Source organism: Oncorhynchus clarkii, unplaced genomic scaffold, assembly GCF_045791955.1.
Source record: "Oncorhynchus clarkii lewisi isolate Uvic-CL-2024 unplaced genomic scaffold, UVic_Ocla_1.0 unplaced_contig_558_pilon_pilon, whole genome shotgun sequence".
Taxonomy (NCBI): domain Eukaryota; kingdom Metazoa; phylum Chordata; class Actinopteri; order Salmoniformes; family Salmonidae; genus Oncorhynchus; species Oncorhynchus clarkii.
Window position 1 is genome coordinate 1 of NW_027260877.1, and position 25,044 is coordinate 25,044.

At 43.7% G+C, this 25,044-nt stretch overlaps 1 protein-coding gene across 1 annotated transcript in view; it reads left to right on the forward strand.

Moving 5' to 3' along the window:
- Positions 1–2,105: 2,105 nt before the first annotated feature.
- LOC139402041 (CREB-binding protein-like) overlaps positions 2,106–25,044 on the forward strand; it is a gene marked incomplete at its 5' end in the record, with an annotated part of 62,328 nt that continues 39,389 nt past the window's right edge. The window contains 6 exons of the mRNA XM_071146093.1: positions 2,106–2,680; positions 14,836–15,039; positions 16,386–16,635; positions 20,240–20,353; positions 22,950–23,204; positions 23,546–23,636. Coding sequence (XP_071002194.1) covers positions 2,106–2,680; positions 14,836–15,039; positions 16,386–16,635; positions 20,240–20,353; positions 22,950–23,204; positions 23,546–23,636 — 1,489 coding nt within the window. The remainder of the gene's footprint in view (positions 2,681–14,835; positions 15,040–16,385; positions 16,636–20,239; positions 20,354–22,949; positions 23,205–23,545; positions 23,637–25,044) is intronic.

Genomic DNA, 25,044 nt, shown 5'->3' on the forward strand with positions numbered 1-25,044 from the left:
TGTGTGTGTGTGTGTGTCGGTCTGTGTGTGTGTGTGTCGGTTGTGTGTGTGTCGGTCTGTGTCTAGGTTGTGTGTGTGTGTAGTAGAGGTCGACCGATTTAATGGTTTTCATTGCGCGAATGCAGTAGAAGCCAAGGTAAATGGCTAGCTAGCATTAAACTTATCTTATAAAAACAATCAATCATAATCACTAGTTAGAACTACTCATCCAGTTTAGCAGGCAATGTTAACTAGGTGAAATTGTCATTTCTCTTGCGTTCATTGCACGCAGAGTCAGGGTATATGCAACAGTTTGGGCTGCCTGGCTCATTGCAAACTTATTTGCCAGAATTTTACGTAATTATGACATACATTGAAAGTTTTGCAATGTAACAAGAATATTTAGACTTAGGGATGCCACCCGTTAGATAAAATACCGAACGGTTCGGTATTTCACTGAAATAATAAACGTTTTGTTTTCGAAATGATAGTTTCCGGATTTGATCATATTAATGACTAAAGGCTCGTATTTCTGTGTTATGTTATAATTAAGTCTGATTTGATAGAGCAGTCTGACTAAGCAGCAGCAGGCCCGTAATCATTAATTCAAACAGCACATTGGTGCGTTTTGCCAGCAGCTCTTCGCAAGCACAGTGCTGTTTATGACTTCGAGCCTATCAGCCTAATGGCTGGTGTAACCAATGTGAAAGGGCTAGCTAGTTAGCTGGGTGTGCGCTAATACTGTTTCAAACGTCACTCGCTTTTAGATTTGGAGTAGTTATTCCCCTTGCGCTGCAAGGGCCGCGGCTTTTGTGGAGCAATGGGTAACGATGCTTCGAGTGTGGCTGTTGTCGATGTGTTCCTGGTTCGAGCCCAAGTAGGGGAGAGGAGAGGGATGGAAGCTATACTGTTACACTGGCAATACTATAGTGCCTATAAGAACATCCAATAGTGAAAGGTATATGAAATACAAATGGTATAGAGAGAAATAGTCCTATAAATACTATATTAACTACAACCTAAAACCTCTTACCTTGGAATATTGAAGTCTCATGTTAAAAGGAACCACCAACTTTCATATGTTCTCATGTTCTGAGCAAAGAACTTAAACGTTAGCTTTTTTACATGGCACACATTTTTACATGGCACATATTACTTTCTTCTCCATCACTTTGTTTTTGCATTATTTACCCAAATTGAACATGTTTCATAATTTATTTGAGGCTAAATTGATTTTATTGATTTACTATAAGTTAAAATTAGTGTTAATTCAGTATTGTTGTAATTGTCATTATTACAAATAAAAAAAATGGCCGATTTAATCGGTATCGGCTTTTTTGGTCCTCCAATAATCGGTGTCGGTATCGGCGTTGAAAAATCATAATCTGTCGACCTCTAGTGTGTGGGTTGTGTAGGTGTGGGTTGTGTGTGTGGGTTGTGTTGTGTAGGTGTGGGTTGTGTGTGTGTAGGTGTGGGTTGTGTGTGTGTAGGTTGTGTGTGTAGGTGTAGGTTGTGTGTGTGGGTTGTGTGTCTAGCTTGTGTGTGTCGGTCTGTGTAGGTTGTCTGTGTAGGGCAGTTGTGTGTGTCGGTTGTGTAGGTCGTGTGTGTGTGTGTCGGTTGTGGTGTTCGTCAGTACTAAATGTGACTTTCAGTAAGGGCGTGTTTGTGCATTGTGCAAAGGCAGGACTGTCGTCCGTTCTGTTCCTGGACTATATTTGGACATTTGGTAACTTTTGACAGCCACGCTAACAGTCAGGCAGGCTGATGGTAAACTGACCTAAGCCTTTATCTCACTCTGACTGCCGTTTTGACTATCTGTGAATTGGATACTCTTCTGTTCTGTGGGGACTTTCCCTTAATTTTAATGTTGACAGCAACAATTCGATTTTGACACTGCCGTCTTATTTTTTTTTGCAAAGCAATGCTTCTGCCCGGTTGGAGTATGCCAGGTATAGAAGGTGTTTGTAGTGTAGAAATCGTTTGATGGTAATTGTTCATTTGTATGAGTGTTTTTTCCTTTGGACAGTTTCTTGTCAAACGAGCACAACAGACAAATCATGACTGAAAGTTACTGAGAGAACAGGTGTAGAAACCACGCCTTCTAAACTAAATTTTTCTCCCATTAGACCTGGTGTCGCTGTTCGACCTGGAGAATGACCTCCCAGACGAGCTGATCCCAAATGGGGACCTGGGTGGCCTGATGGGCATGCCCTCCAACGGTGCCCCTGGCGGTGGGGGAGGAGTGCCTGGAGGAGGTCCCCGGGGCCTGGGCTCCATGGTCCCTGACGCTGCCGCCAAACACAAGCAGCTGTCTGAGCTCCTGAGAGCGGGCGGTGCTGGGTCCGGTGGCATGGGCCCCATGATGGGGAAAGTCCCCATGGGCCAGGGCTCGCCCAACCAAGCCCAGAAAGGAAGCCCCGCCAGCGGACAACAAGGCAACGGCTCCATGGTGGGCTTCAACCAGGCCATGATGAACAGCCATGGACACGGGATGCCTGGCCAGGTGATGAACGGGGCCCTGGGGCCGGCAGGACGGGGCAGGCTGGGGCTGCAGCAGTACCAGGTCCAGGCCATGCAGGGTGCTGGGGGGGGCGTGGGGCCGGGAGGCAGCAGTGTGCTGGCTGAGACTCTGGCTCAGGGAGGAGGGCAGATGGGAGCTCACAACGCCATGAACGCCCAGCAGGCTAGCAACATGAATAAGGTGAGTGTTGGTGCATGTACTGTCTGTTTACTGTCTGGCTTCACTCGGGGCCGAGGGTTTTGACTAGTCTGGTCAGGAAAACTCATTGTCTGGCTTCACTCGGGACCGAGGGTTTTGACTAGTCTGGTCAGGAAAACTCATTGTCTGGCTTCACTCGGGACCGAGGGTTTTGACTAGTCTGGTCAGGAAAACTCATTGTCTGGCTTCACTCGGGACCGAGGGTTTTGACTAGTCTGGTCAGGAAAACTCATTGCCATGGCCTATGATTTGTGATTGTAAAACTGGAGTAAATACATTGGTCATTTATATATACAGCACCTGTCAAGTTTGGACACATTTACTCACTCAAGGGTTTTTCTTTATTTTTACTATAGAATAATAATGAAGACATCAAAACTATGAAATAACACATATGGAATCATCTAGTAAACAAGAAAGTGTTAAACAAATCAAAATATACTTAATATTTGAGATTCTTCAAAGTAGCCACCCTTTGCCTTGATGACAGCTTTTGCACACTCTTGGCATTCTCTCAACCAGCTTCACCTGGAATGCTTTTTCAACAGTCTTGAAGGAGTTCCCACTTATGCTGAGCACTTGTTGGCTGCTTTTCCTTCACTCTGCGTTCCAACTCATCCCAAACCATCTCAATTGTTGTTTAGGTCGGGTGATTGTGGAGGCCAGGTCATCTGATGCAGCACGCCATCACTTCTTTTTGGTCAAATAGCCCTTACAAGGCCTGGAGGTGTGTTTGGTCATTGTCCTGTTGAAAAACAAATGATAGTCCCACTAAGCGCAAACCAGATGCGATGGCGTATCGCTGCATCTCACAAAGACACGGCTATTGGGACCAAAAATTGGACTCATCAGACCAAAGGACATATTTCCACCGGTGTAATGTTCATTGCTTGTGTTTCTTGGCCCAAGCAAGTCCCCTTTTCTTATTGGTGTCCGTTAGTAGTGGTTTCTTTGCAGCAACTCGACCATGAAGGCCTGATTCATGCAGTCTCCTCTGAACAGTTGTTAAGATGTCTGTTACTTTAACTCTGAAGCATTTATTTGGGCTGCAATTTCTGAGGCTGGTAACTCAAATTAATTTATCCTCTGCTGCAGAGAATTCTGCATCGTCCTTTCCTGTGGCGGTCCTCATGAGAGCCAGTTTCATCATTGCGCTTGATGGTTTTTGCGACTGCACTTGAAGAAGCTTTCAAAGTTCTTAATTTTCTGTCTGAAAGTAATGATAGACTGCCATTTCTCTTTGCTTATTTGAGCTGTATTTGCCATAATATGGGCTATCTTCTGTATACCACTCCCACCATGTCACAACAACCGATTGGCTCAAACATGAACTTTTAACAAGGCAAATCTGTTAATTGAAATGCATTCCAAGTGACTACCTCATGAAGCTGGCTGACAGAGTGCCAAGTATGTGCAAAGCTGTCATCAAGGCAAAGGGTGGCTACTTAGAATAATCTCAAATATAAAACAATTTTTGGTTACTACAGGATTTCATAGTTTTGATGTCTTCACTATTATTCTACAATGTAGGAAATGGTACAAATAAAGAAAAGTTGTCAACTTTTGACTGGTACTGTATATTTACCTTTTATTTCATTATATTCATCCAGGCTTGACACAGATGGGAGTGGGAAATGATGTCCTTGCTTTACTGTGTCCCACAGTCTTCCCGTGCTCTGGGAGCAACGCTTTGTAATGGCTTGTTCATGGCATCATGGCTGTCTGTTTCATGCGTGCTTTGCATCAGTACATCTGTCTGTCCAGATAGGAAGCTTGTTGGTTTGGTGACAGAATCGTTGGTACAGCTCTGGTATCCCAGCTCATATCACTGTTGAGCTATGAGATTCAAAGTCATGTCTCTGTTTGGAACAGGGATTTCCTGCTCAGTGTGAGTGTGCATTGTTCTTGTACCGATTGAGCGCTATAATCCCTGTTGGTCAGTACATGTACACATGCATCTGTTGGGTCTCTCTCTCTGATGCATCCTTGTCTCCCACCCACCATATGCACATCCATCTGTAATCTTACCCTGGGATTTTTGGAGGAACAGGACACCCAGCTGGGGTGTTGAATACATCCCTCCAGGACAGAAGAAATGACCTTTCATAGCATGTTAGGAGCACAGGCTGACCTCCGAATAGTCTTTTCCAATAACAGGATTTTTCCTATAGCTACTGTAGTCAGAGGTCTCCATAGCGGATCAATGCTAACATTATCTACTGGATTCCCTTGCTTGGCTTAGCTGGTTGGAGCAACTGGAGTCAGCCTGCTGTCTGCTCTGAGGTCGGTGTATAGGTGTTCCCCCGCCTGTCTCGCTTGTAGGTAAGGCTGAGGCTAAAGCATGGAGAGTTAGGCCCATATATTTAATTTGAATGCTATGGTTAGGCCTGTAACTTGATTCTAGCTTGGTATTTCATTAATATCCCATAGACTTAGGCCTACTATTTACCTGCTTCGAGTTGTTTTGGAATGTGGATATAGGTGGGTGAAGGGAGATTGTTTGTAATGATGACAAGTCTGAGAAAGCATAGTAGTGTTTAGAGAAAGACAAGCTTTATCTGTTGATTTGTGAAAAGTGCGTAGTAGTTGTGTGGTAGTGCTAGTTTCAGGGATGTCTACGGATTTTCTCTGCTACTGTTGTGGTTTGACAGGAAACTACGGGGAAACCAGCTTGCTAGTTCATACAGACTCGACACATGCAGGCTGTCACCACATAAAACAAACCCCCGGGCTCGCTGACACACGTGACTGTCTGGCATTGCTTTCTTACACAGTACTGACAGGGAGTAACATCATGTCTCCAGTTCTCTGCGAATGTTCCATAGTTAGGCAACAGTAGCAGGGTCAACCCTGGGTGTATCTTCACCATCTAACCTACTGCCAGGAGAAAGAGGGATTTCAAGCCGTGGAGGATAGTGTGTACATGCCATGGTACGTTGGTTAGGCTGTGGTTGCTAGATAAAAGAGCTGGCTCTGGCAGTATTGACATTGCACAGCTGCCACAAGACTAACGCATGCTGCTGAAGTGTGGCAGACACCAGAGTGTCAGTCCTGCGTTCTTAGTATCTGTCTGAATCAGAAGCAGGTTAGGGGTCAATTCCATTCATTCACACAGTAGACCAAACAAAAATCCTCATTCCAAATGTTTCTAATTGAAGAGAAAAGTAATTTCAGTGTAAATACAGCACCCCTGCTAGCTAGAGTACACCTACTGTTGCCATTCACAGAGATGTGGTGGTCTGTGAGAATCAGTAGGACGGTTCAGTAGGCACAACAACATGAGACAACTTCTAGTAAAAAGAGGGGGAAGGGAAGTGCTGCTAAGGTACACAATAGTAGATTTTGGAAGACAGAAGGTTCTCTTTGGTTAACATCTTAGAGCTACCCCCCTACTTTTTTCAATTTCCGCCTGAAGACATACCCAAATCTAACTGCCTGTAGCTCAGGCACAGAACCAAGGATATGCATATTCTTGATTTCATTTGAAAGAGAACACTCTGAAGTTTGTGTAAATGTGAATTGAATGTAGGAGAATATCACACAATAGATCTGGTTTAGATAATACAATGGAAAAACCATACATTTTTTTTCATTTTTATTGTTGTATCATCTTTAAAATGAACAAGACAAAACAAACAGTCAGATAGGATGATGGGGACAATTTCAGTGAAAAATATAAGAGGGCAACAGTACTTGTGCAAAGTTTCAGACTGATAACTTCCAAAATGAGTGTGCTACATGACATTTATCATGAAGTTACCCAGGTGTCCCACACAAGTAGCCCAAATGTACCCAAGTGGCCAAATTGGTGAAGTTATACATTTTTGAATGGAATAACTATATTCAAAATACCAAAATATTTGGAAGACCCTCAGTCCTCTACACAATATTGTGCTGCTGATGCCAGGTGCCACAGCAGTCTCTTTCTGCTGTAAAGCAGAGGGTCACCAAGCTCGTGGTGCAGGTGATGGGGAACTTCATTTTGCAAAGAACACAGCGACGCCTCCATGCTGTGCCCTTTTGGCCCTGAGGCACATCCATGCCTGCAGAAATACATTTAGGCAGATGAACACCACTTGTGGCAGGAGCTGGATGAACCAGCTTCAGTGGGGGATGGACACCTTGGCACTGGGGGCTCCCATTCGGAGTCGGTGTCACTGTGAAAGAAAATGTTCAGTTAGAATAGTTTCACATATGAGCCCTGTATCAACAGGTATAATAAACAGAAATATATAAAGTGGTTGAAGGTTGAAGTGCATAAGGTTGAATATATTATGACCTGCTAGATCTGTCTTTTATATTATGACATTTCAGCTAGATCTACTGTCTCTATTATATTATGATAGACCAGCTAGATCTGTCTTTATTATATTACAACAGACCAGCTGTATCTACTGTCTTCATTTCACTTTGGCCATTGTTGTGGGCCTGCCCTCCCCTCAACAGCCTCAAATAGGCTATTTAATTTCACAAATAATATTTTATATTATTCATTTCAAACAACGGCATTGGCATGAGAAACTTACCAGTCCAAAACGATGTCCTCTCCGTTAAAAAAATATTCCTCCATTTGGGAATCGCTAAATTAATCGTCCTACAACAATCTGTCTCATTTTCCCGATCAATTTCTTCTAAAATTGTGTGTACATCTGTACTCCGATTTAGCTTTCCCTGACTTAGTCGCCATACTGATTGAGATATAAACAGCTGAAGACGCGCTTTACCAAAACAATGTTGTGCGTAACATGCGTTGCTCCTTCCGGTATGAAACTTTAATGGCGAATGACCCTCTTTACGCCAGAGTTTACTACATGGGTTGGTCTTCCAACACATAAACATTACATATTGCCGTTTACCTCAGCTCATTGGCTATCTACCCAGCTAGATTTCAAGATGATCAGTGGTCATTGGGTTAAAATACAGTCAATCAACGAAAGAGCGGTCATATCATTGGTGCACAATGATGTCATTACTTGTTACTTGTTACCGTTACTCGGTTTCTTTCACTCAATACGTCCCGCGAAATGACCCATCAGGTTTGGTTGTGTTACAAAAAAACCAGTTGATTGCAATGAAACCAAACATGACTGGAAAAGTCATGTTTCGTTTGTGTATTTACATCGAATGTGTCGTCGAAAATGGAATGAGACGGAATTCACGACACAAGCGGTTCACAAAATGTTTCCTGTTAGGCTATAAAAATGTATTTGATCAAATAAAAGACCATTCATTGTGTAACATTGAGCATTGGGATTGCAAACAGAGGAAGATGGTCAAAGGTAAACTATTTATTTTAATGCAGTTTGTGATTATGTTACGCCTGTGCTGGTTGAAATAGTTGTTTTTTATGGGGCTCTATCCTCAGATAATCACATTGTATTCTTTTGCAGTAAATCATTTTTTAAATCTGACAACGCAGTTGGATTAGCAAGATTCTAGGCTTTCGACCCATGTGAGACACTTTTATTTTCATTAATGTTTAACCTGTTGGATCTCTAGGGGCGCTATGGTAATGAGCTTAGGTCTGTAAATAGAATCCCGGATCCGGGTTTGGTCGACCCAACAGGTTAATATGACTATTTTTGTAGCGATCACCGTATGTTGTCGAATTTAATCCCGCTAACGGGTTCGGTGCGCAGAGAGGTTAAAGGGGTACATTGGTCATCAAAAAACGAGGAGGACCAAGGCACTTCATATAATGAATTAAAATGCCTATCTGTATGGCATGTTCAATGGAACATTAATAACTCTGATTCATTTCCTCTGCATGGTCTTCCTCAGGGAGTACAAAGAAATGATAATATCCTCTTTTGAACAGCTTTTCCTGTCAGCTCTGATTTGAAGGGGAGTGGTTACAGAATTTATTGGACAACATCTAGTAAGCGTTACTATACACATTAAAAAGTGAAATACTGTACATATGTTATCAACAAATTCAACTCCAAGCAAGAAGCATCAGAACGCCTAGAAAGGTAGTTCTAACCTTTAAATGTGACTGGGCAAAGTGTCAAGAATAGGAGAGCTGTCTATTCCATAGTACACTGGAACACAGCAAACATGGAAAACAGTCTAAACATAGCTGAGGGCAATAGAGCAAAATGTCCACTAGATGACAGAAAATGGACCTCTCACAACCCTACAGGAAAGGTGAGAAATCCATATCTTCATTTAAACCAGGGTATTTAGTGGCATGTAATTTGTAAATTCATTTCTTCATTTAAACCAGGGTACTTAGTGGCATGTAATTTATAAATCCATATCATTTAAACCAGGGTACTTAGTGGCATGTCATTTATAAATCCATATCATTTAAACCAGGGTATTTAGTGGCATGTAATTTGTAAATTCATATCTTCATTTAAACCAGGGTACTTAGTGGCATGTAATTTGTAAATCCATATCATTTAAACCAGGGTACTTAGTGGCATGTAATTTGTAAACCCATATCTTCATTTAAACCAGGGTACTTAGTGGCCTGTAGTTTGTAAATCCCAAAACTTTCCCTTTGGTTTAGCTGTTTAAGACGGTCCCCTTTACTAATTGAGGCTGGAACATGATCAATACCCATAGCTTGTAGGGAGGCAGGGTTGCCATGGTGTAAGGACTTGTAGTGCCTTGCCATGGGGTCGTCTTCATTGCCAACCCGTATGGCGTACTTGTGTTCCGCTAAGTGGTCTTGAAGGCGTCTCTTTGTCCATCCAATGTAGAACACCTTGCACTGTGGACATTCCAATCTGTAGATGACATGAGTGGTTTTACAGTTAATGAAGTACTTGACGTAATAATCCATTTTAGAAGCTGTCAACAGAAGACTTTTCCTGTGCGATAGTTCTGCAATGGTGGCACTGGTTGCACGTAAAAGAGCCTTTGGGTTTGTGGTCTGGCCATGAGACAGCTATTTGAAACAGAGACAACCACAGCCTGGTATACTCTCAGGTCTGTCGTTGTTTCCGTTAGCTACAGTACTGCTACCAATGCCATTCAAAGAAATTCAAGCGGTTTGGCATAGGGCATGTGAACTCTCTCATTCTCTATTTTGTTTTCTTTCTCATTCATTCTCAGTGAGTCCTCTTTCTCTCTCGCTGTCCCTCTAACATTCTCTTCCTCTCTCTAGTTTACCTTCATTCTTTTTCTTTCTCCTTATTTTCTTCTTTCTCTTCCAATTTTGTGTGTGTGTGCTGGTCCTCCCGGCCCCTTGGCTCATAATGGAGCTGTAAATCATGTTAAGGTGTGTGTGTGTGGAAGGAGAGAAAGGAGGAGGAGCGAGGGATGGAGAGAGGGAACGCGGCTATTTCAGAGGCCGTCTCCACATCTGTCTGGGGTGTGTTTTGAATGTATTACTTTTTAGTGCATGTTCGCTCTAGTTAGAAGTTGGGAGTTGATTCCCCTGCGCTGTTGTGTGTGTTTTATGCTTGGGTGGTATACTGTATACTGGAGTATTTTGAAATGCCAACTGTATAATCTTCAGTACCGGTATGATAAAAAGAGTGTGTGTTGGGGCGTCCTAAAGCTGTTGTGACTATGGAAGATGTGCTAAATAACAGCTCAGGTAGGAAGGAGTGTGTGTGTCAGAGCTAGGGAGGGTCTAGAGTTGGCCTGCGTGTAAAAAGTTCAAGCTTGAAGTGTGTTAGCCAGTCAGTAAGCGTGTGCGTGCCTGTGCTAGCCCAGGCGCGTGAGACCGTTTGTTTGTGGGAGACTAAAGTGAACGTGAGGCAGAGCGGAACTCGGCGTTTCAGAGCTCCACTGTATGTAGGGGGTGGGGCAGACTAGAGCTCAGCTGTTGAGCGTGGCTACAATGCTGCTGGTCTCTGGCTCTTTCATCTGTCTGCTGGAGCGCTGACAACGGCGGGAGAGCCTCCTCGCCACTAAGCACAGTGGAGCACAGTAGAGGAGCATGCTGCTAGAGCAGAGCAGGCAGGGCTGTGTACACATGCACACCAGGAGAGGGATGGACTAGAAATGGGGATTAGGTCATTATGCTCGATTGCTAGTCATCCAACATACTGAAGTGGCAATCAGCAGTTGAAACGATAACAAATGATCTCCTCGCCCCTGTTTCGGTAAAAATCTGAGGGATTGGGCTGGGGAAATGTAATCATTCTCTAATTCAAAGACAGAGCTTTGCTTTGCTTTGGATGCAAGGACTCGCTTTGATATCAAAAGTATAGTTTTAACCATGATTTGCGGCTAAACAGTGTTTGTTTACATTTAATTTGTTTACAAACATTGGGGTAAAACAAGCTTATATTTTGGGTTCTGATGGGGTACGACATTGTAAGCTAGTGAAGTATTTATTGGGTACATATCATAAAGTCCAAAAATGGATGAGGTAACTGCTGATTGACACTTGAAGACCTGAGCTATACACTGACAAAACATTAGGAACGCCTGCTCTTTCCATGACATAGACTGACCAGGTGAATCCATGACATAGACTGACCAGGGGAATCCATGACATAGACTGACCAGGTGAATCCATGACATAGACTGACCAGGGGAATCCATGACATAGACTGACCAGGGGAATCCATGACATAGACTGACCAGGGGAATCCATGACACAGACTGACCAGGGGAATCCATGACACAGACTGACCAGGGGAATCCATGACACAGACTGACCAGGGGAATCCATGACACAGACTGACCAGGGGAATCCATGACACAGACTGACCAGGGGAATCCATGACACAGACTGACCAGGGGAATCCATGACACAGACTGACCAGGGGAATCCATGACACAGACTGACCAGGGGAATCCATGACACAGACTGACCAGGGGAATCCATGACACAGACTGACCAGGGGAATCCATGACACAGACTGACCAGGGGAATCCATGACACAGACACAGACTGACCAGGGGAATCCATGACACAGACTGACCAGGTGAATCCATGACACAGACTGACCAGGGGAATCCATGACACAGACTGACCAGGTGAATCCATGACACAGACTGACCATGACACAGACTGACCAGGGGAATCCATGACACAGACTGACCAGGGGAATCCATGACACAGACTGACCAGGGGAATCCATGACACAGACACAGATCCATGACACAGACTGGGGAATCCATGACACAGACACAGACTGACACAGACTGGGGAATCCATGACACAGACTGACACAGACTGGGGAATCCATGACACAGACTGACCACTGACCAGGTGAATCCATGACACTGACCAGGGGAATCCATGACACAGACTGACCAGGGGAATCCATGACACAGACTGACCAGGTGAATCCATGACATAGACTGACCAGGTGAATCCATGACATAGACTGACCAGGTGAATCCATGTGAAAGCTATGATCCTTTATTGATGTCACTTGTTAAATCCACTTCAATCAGTGTAGATGAAGGGGAGGAGACGGGTTAAAGAAGGATTTTTAAGCCTTAAGACAATTGAGACATGGATTGTGTATGTGTGTCATTCAGAGGGTGAATGGGGAATACAAATGATGTACAGTCCATGCGTAAAGTATTCAACCCCCTTTCCCTTTTCCACATGTTGTTACGTTACAGCCTTATTCTAAAATGGATTCAATAAATGTTTTTCTTCATCAATCTACACACAATACCCCATGACAATGTGAAAAAAGTTTTTCAAAATTGTAGAAAATGTATTTTTATTTACATAAGTATTCAGACCCTTTGCTAATAGACTTGAAATTGAGCTCAGGTGCATCCTGTTTCCTTTGATCATCCTTGAGATGTTTCTACAACTTGGTTGGAGGCCGCCTGTGGTAAATTTAAATGATTGGACATGATTTGGAAAGGCAAATACCTGTCTATATAAGGTCCCACAGTTGACAGTGCATGTCAGAGCATAAACCAAGTAATGCTGTTGAAGGAATTGTCCGTAGAGCTCTGACAGGATTGTGTCGAGGCACAGATCTGGGGAAGGGTACCCAAAAAATTCAGTGGCCTCCGTCATTCTTGAATGGAAGAAGTTTGGAACCACCAAGACTCTTCCGAGATCTGGTCGCCTGGCCAAACTGAGCGATTGGGGGAGAAGGGCCTTGGTCAGGGAGGTGACCAAGAACCCAATGTTCTCTCTGACAGCGCTCCAGAGTTTCTCTGTGGAGATGGGAGAACCTTCCAGAAGGGCAACCATCTCTGCAGGACTCCACCACTCCATCAGGCCTTTATGGTAGAGTGGCCAAACGGAAGCCACTCTTCAGTAAAAGGCACATAACAGCCCACTTGGAGTTTGCCAAAAGACACCTACGGGACTCTCAGAACATGAGAAACAAGATTCTCTGGTCTGATGAAACCAAGTTTGAACTCTTTGGCCTGAATGCCAAGCGTCACGTCTGGAGGAAACCGGGCACCATCCCTACAGTGAAGCATGTTGGTGGCAGCATCACGCTGTGGGGATGTTTTTCAGCGGCAGGGACTGGGAGACTAGTCAGGATTGAGGAAAAGATGAATGGAACAAAGTACAGCGAGATCCTTGATGAAACCTGCTCCAGAGAGCTCAGGACCTCAGACTGGGTCGAAGTTCACCTTCCAACAGGAAGGTTCACCTTCCAACGACTCTAAGCACACACCCAAGACAACGCAGGAGTGGCTTTGGGACAGTCTCTTAATGTCCTTGAGTGGCCTGGACTTGAACCCGATCGATCATCTGTGAAAATATATGTAGCGCAACGCTCCCCATCCAACCTGACGAGCTTGAGATGATCTGCGGAGAATGGGAGAAACTCCCCAAATACAGGTGTGCCAAGTTTGTAGTGTTTTACCCAAGAAGACGCAAAGGCTGTAATCGCTGACAAAGGTGCTTCAACAAAGTACGGAGTAAAGGGTCTGAATACTTTTGTAAATGTGATCTTTCAATCTAAACCTGTTTTTGCTTTGTCATTTTGGGGTATCGTGTGCAGATTGATGTGGGGGGAAAAACAAGTCTATCCATTTTAGTATAAGGATGTAACATAACACAATTAATACTTTCCGAATGCACTGTAAAGGCCTTTGAATGAGGTGTGGCAGTAGGTGCCAGGCGCACCGGTTTGTGTCAAGAACTGCAACGCTGCTGTGTTTTTCACGCTCAACAGTTTCCCGTGTGTATCAACAATGGTCTACCACCCAAAAGACATCCAGCCAACTTGACACAACAGGGGCCAGCATCCCTGTGGAACGCTTTCGACACCTTAGAGGCCTTAGCCTGAATTTGTCAGGGCATGTGGAGGGCAAATGGGGTTGCAACTCAATATTAGGAAGGTGTTTCTAAGGTTTGGTATACTCATTGTAGATGTCATAATTGCATGTTTTCAACCTTATTGGTCATATTGGAAGATCAAAATTAGTGTTTTTTTATTTATTCTAAAGAGATTGTAGCCGCGCACCTAACTATTCTGTCCATGCCTGCAGCAGATCTTGCACCACCCATTGTCTCTGAAATAGTGTTTTTTATGTGTTCAACTCACATTGAAAAGCTAGTCAATGAAGTTTAATGATGGTAGATGGATAGATAAATGGATGGGATTTGGCAGCCACTCATGGGGAAATGTTTCTTTCATACCTCTGTTTCCTTATTTGCCTGATTTTGGGGTTGGCAGTTATAACGATGGGGGGGACAAAGACCTGTTGAAATAAGTCACACTGCATCTGACCGCTCTCTCCTATTTTCATCCATTTCAATGAGCTCGTCCACAAGATCCGACATGTGTAATCATCTACAAGTAACTTGTAAGACATATATTCATATCTATACCTAGCCTGTGTTAGGTTTAGGTGCTCCCTTGTTTACTATCACATGTTGTGGTTGAGAGATGGCGTGATTTGGGGAGGCCTTGTAACAGGGGCCACTTCCTCTTATCTCAACCACGGAGAGACAGATGTCAACCGGCAGACCCACCATTGCATGTCATTCTCCCCTTCTAGACAATCCCCATGGAATCAGTGCTAAAACACCAGGCTCTTTGGTATTGTGTGCAGTAGGGAAACCTGTGGCTGGGCTTTGCAGTGTTGGGGCCCAATTTCATTTGAACCCAATAGGTTCGTTTTACAGTCCCAAATCATACATTGTCCTGGTCCTTCTTGACCCATTTTGAAACTCATGAATAGAGAAGAGACCTGGTTCACCTCAGAGATGGTCCTAATCCCTTGTCTCTCTGTAGATGGGTATGGCTGGCAGTCCTTTTGGGCAGCAGTACGGTCAAGGCGGGGCCCAGCAGCAGATGGGGGTGAACGCCCAGCAGCAGCTCCGGAACAAGGCAGCCCTTGCCAACAGCCTGCCCCCCTTCCCCAGTGACCTGAAAGGGGCCAACAGCCTGCCCCCCTTCCCCAGTGACCTGAAAGGGGCCAGTAGCATGCCAAACCTGGTAAGTTCCTCCAACTTTGTAGAAAAGGAGAAATGCAAACCTGCGGTAAGTTTACACGATGACCTAAACGGAGGATTCTGGGAAAGATCTGTTTCCATTTGGATCTCGAGCCTCTTCGTCTCGCCCCCTTAAACAGTTGGAATCCGATATCTGTCTGGGGGCCACAAAAAATCAGCTCTCAGATCTGATGTGGTCCCCATGCCTTTGTGTTTCAGACTTGTTACCTTGCCCCTACCCTCCTGGTGTTCTCACATATGAAAGTACTGACTATACAAAAGATATGTTGGAATCTCCACTCAGTTTATCAGAGGGTTAAGTGAAGCCATCATCATATTAATGTGCCTACCTACCTAGTCCTTTCAGATGTTTGAACACTGAAGAGATTAGATTAGGCCCTGGTTAGAGGACTGGTCTCTAAAACCCCTATCATTAACCCCTAGATCCTACGTACTATGGGAGGATTGGTTGAAGCAATACGGTGAAAATGACCCCCTGCCTATCAAATACTTTCAGATTTAGTCTCACGTAGTGACAACTCTCCCGAAGTCTGAGTCCATTAGTCTCTGCATTGACTTTGAATAACGCTGCAGTTCCCAATGCCACGGTATTGGAACAATTATTCTGACACATTTCTCTTCCATCTCCAAAAACCAGGCCTGGAATGCAGAATGAGAGATTGTTGGAAGGGGAAACATTTGTTAAAAGACACTCCACTCAGAATATTGTTGTACAGAGAGAGAGAGAGAATGAGGGAAAGAGGAAGAGAAAAAGAGAAGGGTCTCTTTCAAGGCACTGAGTAAATACTGCATGCAAATCTCTCTCCCAGGAACAGGAAAAGGGCCTAATGAACTCATTACAGAGGAAATAGTTGTGTTTCTATTTTGGTTAAAGGTTAATGGAGTCTTATGTGAAATAGTTGGATGTTTACCAGGCCTTTTGAGGGGGGGGGGGGGGGTCGGCTTTTCTTTCTTTTTGATTCATTCACTGGCTGCCTCCCATTATTCTGTCTGGGAATCGTTCTTTCTCTGTTCACCACTCTTCCCCCTGCCGCCCTCCGCTCTTTGTCTTTCTCACACAAGTGTTTTCCCTCTTTCTCCCTAATCAAACCTCACCCCGTTGATCTCGGCATAAATGTGTTTATGTAGATCAGCTTTTCTTTTTCAAATTGTGAAAGTAATGTACTTGTATAAGTAGGCTTAATTACCGGGATTGGGTGATTCCATTTCAATATAAACGGTTCAGGGATACAATTCAAGCAACCCAGTTCCAATTCAAGTAATTGGGTTCAAGCTAAGTTTCAAATAAATCCAGTCTGCCTCACTTATTTGTTGCGTTTCCCTCCCAAGGCCCAGATGCAGCAGGTACCCTCCATGGTCCCTGGCGGTGGGGTGTCTGCAGCGACTGCGAGCCACACGGCCGACCCAGAGAAGCGCAAGCTCATCCAGCAACAGCTGGTCCTGCTGCTCCACGCCCACAAGTGCCAGCGGCGGGAGCAGGCCAACGGGGAGGTGCGGGCCTGCGCCCTGCCACACTGCCGCACCATGAAGAACGTCCTCAACCACATGACCCACTGCCAGGCCGGCAAGTCCTGCCAGGGTGAGTGTCTGGGGAAGGGGGGTTGTGGTGTTGGTTGCTGGATAAGTGTTGGGGGACTGAGCCTGTGTGAATATGATTGAACACACACTCGTTAATGTCCAACGGGATATCAGCTTTACTCCATTTAATGTAAGAGACATTTATATCTTCTTCTGCTGTTTAGAAGGCTATAGTTTGTTGATTGACGTTGAAGTCAAGTTGGTTATCTTTCTCTGTGCTGCTGTGTCCAAAGCCCCTCTCTCCTCTTTCTCCATGGCTCCATATGAATTAGTCTTTCTGCTGTTCCCGGCATCCTATCTGCTCAACTACTTCTCAACCGTATTGGAGGAGAAGGTTGAAGGTCCCTGCCCTCTGACCTTCTCTGTGTGTTTTGAGGAGGAAGTGAAGAGAGGATTTGCAGAATTGAGGAAAGATTAATTTGGAAATAACCATTGTCTTCCATTCCCTCCCTCCTATTTGCCCCGGTGACTGACTGAAATCCCGCTCCAGCCTATATTAATAGTGAGGACACCAGCAGCTATAAATCCCGGGGCTTGTTTTAAAAGCCTGTCTGGGTGCTTAGGCCTAATGTAAATACTCAAGTGGCTTTAGTCTCCACACTGAGTCTGGGTGGCTACGGCGCTTTCCTGCCGCCCCGTGCTGCTCTGGACATTAAAGGGTGTCTCTAGGTCGATGGCCTCTGACTTTTAACCCCTGAGGTGCCAGTCATATTGGTAATGTGTTTTAATGGCTATGGGGTCAAATGAGGATATATGATGTTCTAGGTCTCATCCGGTTTTAATTGGGTTGTGCTGTTTACATGTTTTTAAAATGGTTTATATTAGTGATTATTTGTTTAAATGGCCTTGTTGTTTGGGTTTGCCGGTTCCAATGTTGTATTTGTTTTAACATTTTGTGGTGTAATATCTCACGTACCTACTAGCCCTGTGGGATAGCCCGCTAGCAATTCAAATAAATAATCGTAATATTAAACATTTATGAACGTAAAAGTATCTTATATCATTTAAAATCTTAAATTCTTGTTAATCTAACTGCATTGTCCGATAAACAGTTGGCTTTACAGCGAAAGCATACCATGCAATTGTTTGAGGACGATGCCCCACAACATATTTTTGAACCAGCACAGGCTTCATGAAATCACAAATGGCGATTTAAATAAATTGCTTACTTTTGAAAATCTTCCTCTGTTTGCAATCTCAAGGGTCCCAGCTACAACATGAATGCTTGTTTTGTTAGATAAAATCCTTCTTTATATCCCAAAAGGTCTGTTTAGTTGGCGCCATCGATTTCAGTAATCCACTCTTTCAACAGACAAAGGAATCCAAAGAGCTACCGATAAACTTTGTTCAAACAAGTCAAACTACGTTTCTATTTAATCCTCAGGTACGCTAAAATGTAAATAAACTATAATTTTTCATACAGAATGAAGTTTTTTCAATAGAAAAGTGAAATTGGCAGGCGTGTGTTCTCTGTCTCGCGCGAACAAATAGATTTTCCACTGAGACTCTTTGTGCCAAAACTCCTAATTCTTACTAATTTTGTAAGAAACAAGCCTGAAACCTTGAACAAAGACATCTAGTGGAAGCCATAGGAATTGCAATCTGGGAGCTAGAATTGCATAGGACCCATAGCTTTCCATTATAAGAGCCTGGGACATAAAACTAATAATAATTATGGTTGGGTTTTTCTTTAGATTTTCGACTATATCAGTTGTGTTATAGTCGCATACATTATTTTAACATTTCTACAAACATCAGTGTTTTCTATCCAATGCTAGGCCTGAGTAACAGGCAGTTTACTTTGGGCACGTCAGTCAGGCAGAAATTCAGGAAAATAGACCCTAGCCCTAATTTATTAATGATAACTCAAATACTTGAGGCTTTTCTTTAAGTAATATAAACTCTGGGATGAGACTTATTTGATGTTAACAGGAGTAGAATGATCTCTTTTATACTCTTGAAGGGATGAATCTGAAACTTCCACTTAAGTTAATGCATTGGTATCAGTAGCATGTTCACCACCGTGTGTCTCTAAAGCCCCTAATCATGCTGTTATTGGAGTCTTCCTCCACAACCATTTGCTTCCATTCCCTGGGTCTAAATCAAATCTATTACAGCAATTATCTGACTGTGTGAACACAATGGTACCTTTCTGTTAGTCCACAGGGCCCATTAGGCAACAGTCACATTAGGCTTGGAATAGTTACTAACTTTTGATTTCTGTTAGTCCACAGGGCCCATTAGGCAACAGTCACATTAGGCTTGGAATAGTTACTAACTTTTGATTTCTGTTAGTCCACAGGGCCCATTAGGCAACAGTCACATTAGGCTTGGAATAGTTACTAACTTTTGATTTATGTTAGTCCACAGGGCCCATTAGGCAACAGTCACATTAGGCTTGGAATAGTTACTAACTTTTGATTTCTGTTAATCCACAGGGCCCATTAGGCAACAGTCACATTAGGCTTGGAATAGTTACTAACTTTTGATTTCTGTTAGTCCACAGGGCCCATTAGGCAACAGTCACATTAGGCTTGGAATAGTTACTAACTTTTGATTTCTGTTAGTCCACAGGGCCCATTAGGCAACAGTCACATTTGGCTTGGAATAGTTACTAACTTTTGATTTCTGTTAGTCCACAGGGCCCATTAGGCAACGGTCACATTAGGCTTGGAATAGTTACTAACTTTTGATTTCTGTTAGTCCACAGGGCCCATTAGGCAACAGTCACATTAGGCTTGGAATAGTTACTAACTTTTGATTTCTGTTAGTCCACAGGGCCCATTAGGCAACAGTCACATTAGGCTTGGAATAGTTACTAACTTTTGATTTCTGTTAGTCCACAGGGCCCATTAGGCAACAGTCACATTAGGCTTGGAATAGTTACTAACTTTTGATTTCTGTTAGTCCACAGGGCCCATTAGGCAACGGTCACATTAGGCTTGGAATAGTTACTAACTTTTGATTTCTGTTAGTCCACAGGGCCCATTAGGCAACAGTCACATTAGGCTTGGAATAGTTACTAACTTTTGATTTCTGTTAGTCCACAGGGCCCATTAGGCAACAGTTACATTAGGCTTGGAATAGTTACTAACTTTTGATTTCTGTTAGTCCACAGGGCCCATTAGGCAACGGTCACATTAGGCTTGGAATAGTTACTAACTTTTGATTTCTGTTAGTCCACAGGGCCCATTAGGCAACAGTCACATTAGGCTTGGAATAGTTACTAACTTTTGATTTCTGTTAGTCCACAGGGCCCATTAGGCAACAGTCACATTAGGCTTGGAATAGTTACTAACTTTTGATTTCTGTTGTTTTTTCTTTGGCTCTGTGATTTACTGGACAAAAGCATGTTTTATGTGCCCAGGTGTTTATTTGCCCAGCTTATATGGTGTCTTGGACAGGGAGTGGTCATCTTGTCATAGCTACTGTATGTGTTTTTCAATGACTCGTTGCCTTCTCTCTTCCTCTTCTGTCATCCCTCATCTTTCTTGCTCTTTTTCTGTCTTTCATTCAATCTCTTTCCTTTCTCTCATTCATCATTCTCTCCCTCCCCCCCCCCCCCTCCCTCTCTCTCTTCCTCTCTTATCCTTCTATCCCCTCAGTGGCTCACTGTGCGTCGTCCAGACAGATAATTTCTCACTGGAAGAACTGCACGCGGCATGACTGTCCCGTCTGCCTGCCGCTGAAGAACGCCAGTGACAAAAGGAACCAGCAGCGTGAGTACCTGTTGTTTTACCCTAGGACCCTTTAGGACCCGTGTGTGTGTGTGTAACATTGGGTTTTGTGTAATATCATCCCATACAGGTGTTTTGGCATTAGCATACAGTGCATTCGGAAGGTATTCAGAACCCTTTTCCCACATTTTGTTACGTTAGAGCCATATCCTAAAATTGATTCAATTGTTTTGGTTCCTCATCAATCTACACTCAATATCCTGTAATTTTTGCAAATGTATTTAAAAACATAATGGAAATATAGCATTTTCATAAGTATTCAGACCCTTTTATTCAGTACTTTGTTGAAATACCTTTGGCAGCGATTACAGCCTCGTCTTCTTGAGTATGACGCTACAAGCTTCGCACACATGTATTTGGGATGTTTCTCCCATTCTTCTCTGCAGATCCTCTCAAGTGCTGTCTTGTTGTATGGGGAGTGTCGCTGCACAGCTATTTACATGTCTCTCCAGAGATATTTGATCGGATTCAAGTCCGGACGCTGGCTGGGCCACTCAAGGACATTCAGAGAATTGTCATGAAGCCGCTCCTGCGTTGTCTTGGCTGTGTGCATAAGGTCATTGTCCTGTTGGAAGGGGAACCGTCACCCAGTTTGAGGTCCTGAGCTCTCTGGGGCAGGTTTTCATCAAGGATCTCTCTGTACTTTGCCTGTTCATCTTTCCCTCCATCCTAACAAGTCTCCCAGTCCCTACCGCTGAAAAGCACTCCGACAGCATGATGCTGCCACCACCATGCTTCACCGTAGGGATGGTGCCAGGTTTCCTCCAGACGTGACGCTTGGCATTCAGGCCAAAGTGTTCAATCTTGCTTTCATCAGACCAGAGAATCTTGTTTCTCATGGTCTGAGAGTCCTTTAGGTGCCTTTTGGCAAACTCCAAGTGGGCTGTTATGTGCCTTTTACTGAGGAGTGGCTTCCGTTTGGCCAATCGACTATAAAGGCCTTATTGGTGGAGTGCTGCAGAGATGGTTGTCCTTCTGGAAGGTTCTCCCATCTCCACAGAAGAACTCTGGAGCTCTGTCAGAGAGACCATAGGGTTCTTGGTCACCTCCCTGAACAAGACCCTTCTTCCCTGATTGCTCAGTTTGACCGGGTGTCCAGCTCTAGGAACAGTCTTGGTGGTTCCAAACTTCTTCCATTTAAGCATGATGGAAGCCCCTGTGTTCTTGGGGACCATCAATGCTGCAGAATGTTTTTGGTAACCTTCCCCAGATCTGTGTCTCGACACAATCTTGTCAGAGCTCTACGGACAGTTCTTGCTCTGACATGCACTGTCAACTGTGGGACTTTATATAGACAGGTGTGTGCCTTTCCAAATCTTGTCCAATCAATTGAATTGACTAAAGGTGGACGCCAATCAAGTTGTAGAAACATCTGAAGGATGCGGGTATTGTGTGTAGATTGAGTTAATGCTGTAAAGTAACAAAATGTGAAAAAAGTCCAAGGGTCCGAATACTTTCCGAACGCACCGTAGATAAACCGGTTGTTGTCGCCCCTCAGCCAGTTTTCATACAGAAATCTGTCTCAGTGTTACATCTGCCACATTACATTTCATTTAAATGTATTTACATATTGTAGGCACAGATACAAAAACGGACACATTTCATTTACAACAGATGCATTGCACACTATAACACACTTGAGCTATAAATGATTTGCGATGTAAATCGAATTGAATTAGTCACATGCGCCGAATACAACAAGTGTAGACCTTACAGTGAAAAGCTTACATTGTTGATTAAGGGCTTGTATGTAAGTTCATTTTTAATTATTTTTTTTACAATGTAACTGAATTGTCAACAGAGAAGCATGCTGAGCTGAGAGCATAGAACCCTAGAGTGAGTGAGTGAGCGAGTAAAGTTTTCAGTGGCGCCACCTGCAGCCGCATCCCTAGCTGTGCTCTGTGCTTGCGCTGCTGGCTCGCTCTGTGCTTGCTCGCTGGCTGTGAAGGATTCCTGTAGAATGCTGGGCCTGTAATCTGACACCCTGGGGGGGGGGCTCCGGAGTTTCTATCTGTGGGGGAGGAGCTCAGGGGGAGAAATCTCTCTGATTGGCCAGAAAACCGGTGACTGATTTAAATCCCCCCACAGAGGCAACCTGCATATTCTCTCTGCCGGTCACAGATCAACATACAGAAGGCATAGAGCAGCAGTAGTAGGATCTTTGGGTGGAAGCGGATAAATATTATTTTAGATCATAACAAATGTAGGCTTTACAATTTTGTTTTGTTTAACAACTTGAGTTTTTTATGACTTCTATGAGAAAAATAATTGATTTAATCTTTGCCAATCAGTAGATTGCTTTTCATCAAATGTAACATCAAATGTAACTTCCTTTTCTGGAAGGGTATACTAATGATTTATTAACATAGGCCCAAGCCAAGTCCTAACTGTAGTTCTGTTTGAAAACTGGGGGAGATTGGTGAGTTATGTGCAGTTGGGATTCATCGCAAGTGTTCATATTTACTCATCTCCCTCTCCACCCACCACCCTCTTCAATTTGATACAAAAGTTATTGTATTGCCAAAGCAATAAGGTTTCTCTTTGAAATGTTTCATACATGTCTCCGCTCCCTCTCCAGCCATGCTGGGTTCGCCCGGCGCCAGCCTGCAGAGTGCCATCAATGCCACGGTGGGCACAGGCCCTCCCGGCAGCTCCCCGGGTTCCTCCATGAACAGTGGCGGGGTCAGCAGCGGGCACATCGACCCCAGTTCCATGCAGCGGGCCTACGCTGCCCTGGGCCTGCCCTATGGTAACCAGTCCCCTGCTCAGGGAGGACCTGGAGGACAGAACACAGCCCAGGGAGGGCAGCAGCTACGCTCCATCAATGCACTAGGTAAGAATGTTGCTTGGTCTCATTGGAGTTTTAGGCTAGGTTACTGTAAAGCACTTGAGGACAGTAGGATAAGAGCATCTGCTGAATGACTCAATTGTAAATGTAAAAATGGGTTGATAGATGCATTCGATTGATTCAACTGAATTGAATTTTGCGTTTGCAAATATGCACAATTTGAAATCCCAGAGGATGAAATCCCAGACACATATAGTGTCACATACACATTTGGTAAAGTTCTCTGTATAAGGGTCTCTCGTGTGATGAGTCGAAGTGGTATAGTGAGGGTATTGGTCACTGTTTTGGTGCTAATGCTGCCTCTGGTTGGCTGTGTTCTCTCCCAGGCACTAACATGAACATGGCCGGAGGAGGGGTGGGCGTGCCCTCAGAGACCGGCATGCTCTCGGACTCATCGCTCCCCTCGTCGCTCAACAAGTGAGTCCGCTCACCCATTTAGATTGTCTCTCTTAATTCTGTGCCCTAGATCACTCCAACTGGGTGGTACAGAGCTGGGCCCACTACAGTGTACAGCAGCACTCACCATTTTTACAATGAGCTCCAAAAGTATTGGGAAAGTGACAATTCTTTTGTTTTGTCCCTGTACTCCAGCACTTTGGAATTGAAATTATCAAATGACTATGAGGTTAAAGTGCGGACTGTCAGCTTTAATTTGCGGGTATTTTCATCCATATCAGGTGAACCGTTTAAAAATTACAGCACTTATTGTACATTGTCCTCCCTGTTTTAGGGGAACAAAAACAGTAAGATTAATTCACTTATGTGTATTAAGGTAGTCAAAAGTATGTTATTTGGTTCCATATTCCTAGCTTGAAATGATTGCATTAAGCTTGTGACAACAAATTTGGCGGATGCCAAATATAAATTAATGGTAAGTAATGTATTGTCACTTTGGAGTCACTTTTGTAAATGAGAATAGAATATGTTTCTAGAGACTTATACATTAATGTGGATGCTAATATGATTACGGATAGTCCTGAATGAATCGTGAATAATGATTTGAGAAAGTTAGTCGCACAAATATCATGCCTTCTTGACATGCCAACCTCTCACCATACAATAACAGGGGAGGTTAGCATTTTATATCATACCCCCAAGACATGCCAACCTCTCACCATACAATAACAGGGGAGGTTAGCATTTTACATCATACCCCCAAGACATGCCAACCTCTCACCATACAATAACAGGGGAGGTTAGCATTTTACATCATACCCCCAAGACATGCCAACCTCTCACCATACAATAACAGGGGAGGTTAGCATTTTACATCATACCCCCAAGACATGCCAACCTCTCACCATTACATTAACAGGGGAGGTTAGCATTTTATATCATACCCCAAGACATGCTAACCTCTCACCATTACATTAACAGGGGAGGTTAGCATTTTACATCATACCCCCAAGACATGCTAACCTCTCACCATTACATTAACAGGGGAGGTTAGCATTTTAGTGGGGGTCTGATATTTGTGCATTTAACTTTCTCACTCATCATTATTTACAGGTCATTCAGGACTATCCGTTATCATGCTATAATCCACATGAATGTAGATGTAAATAAGAATATAATATGCTTCTAAACACAAGTGACTCCAAAATGACACTACATTATTTACCATTCATTTTATTCAGACCCCTTCACATTTTCCACATTTTATGTTCCAACCTTATTCTAAAATGTATTAATTAAAAACATTTCCTCATCAATCTACACACAATATCCCATAATGACAAAGTGAAAAACATTTTATTAAATTTGTACTTTTTGCTATGAGACTCGAAATTGAGCTCAGGTGCATGCATCCTGTTTCCTTTGATCA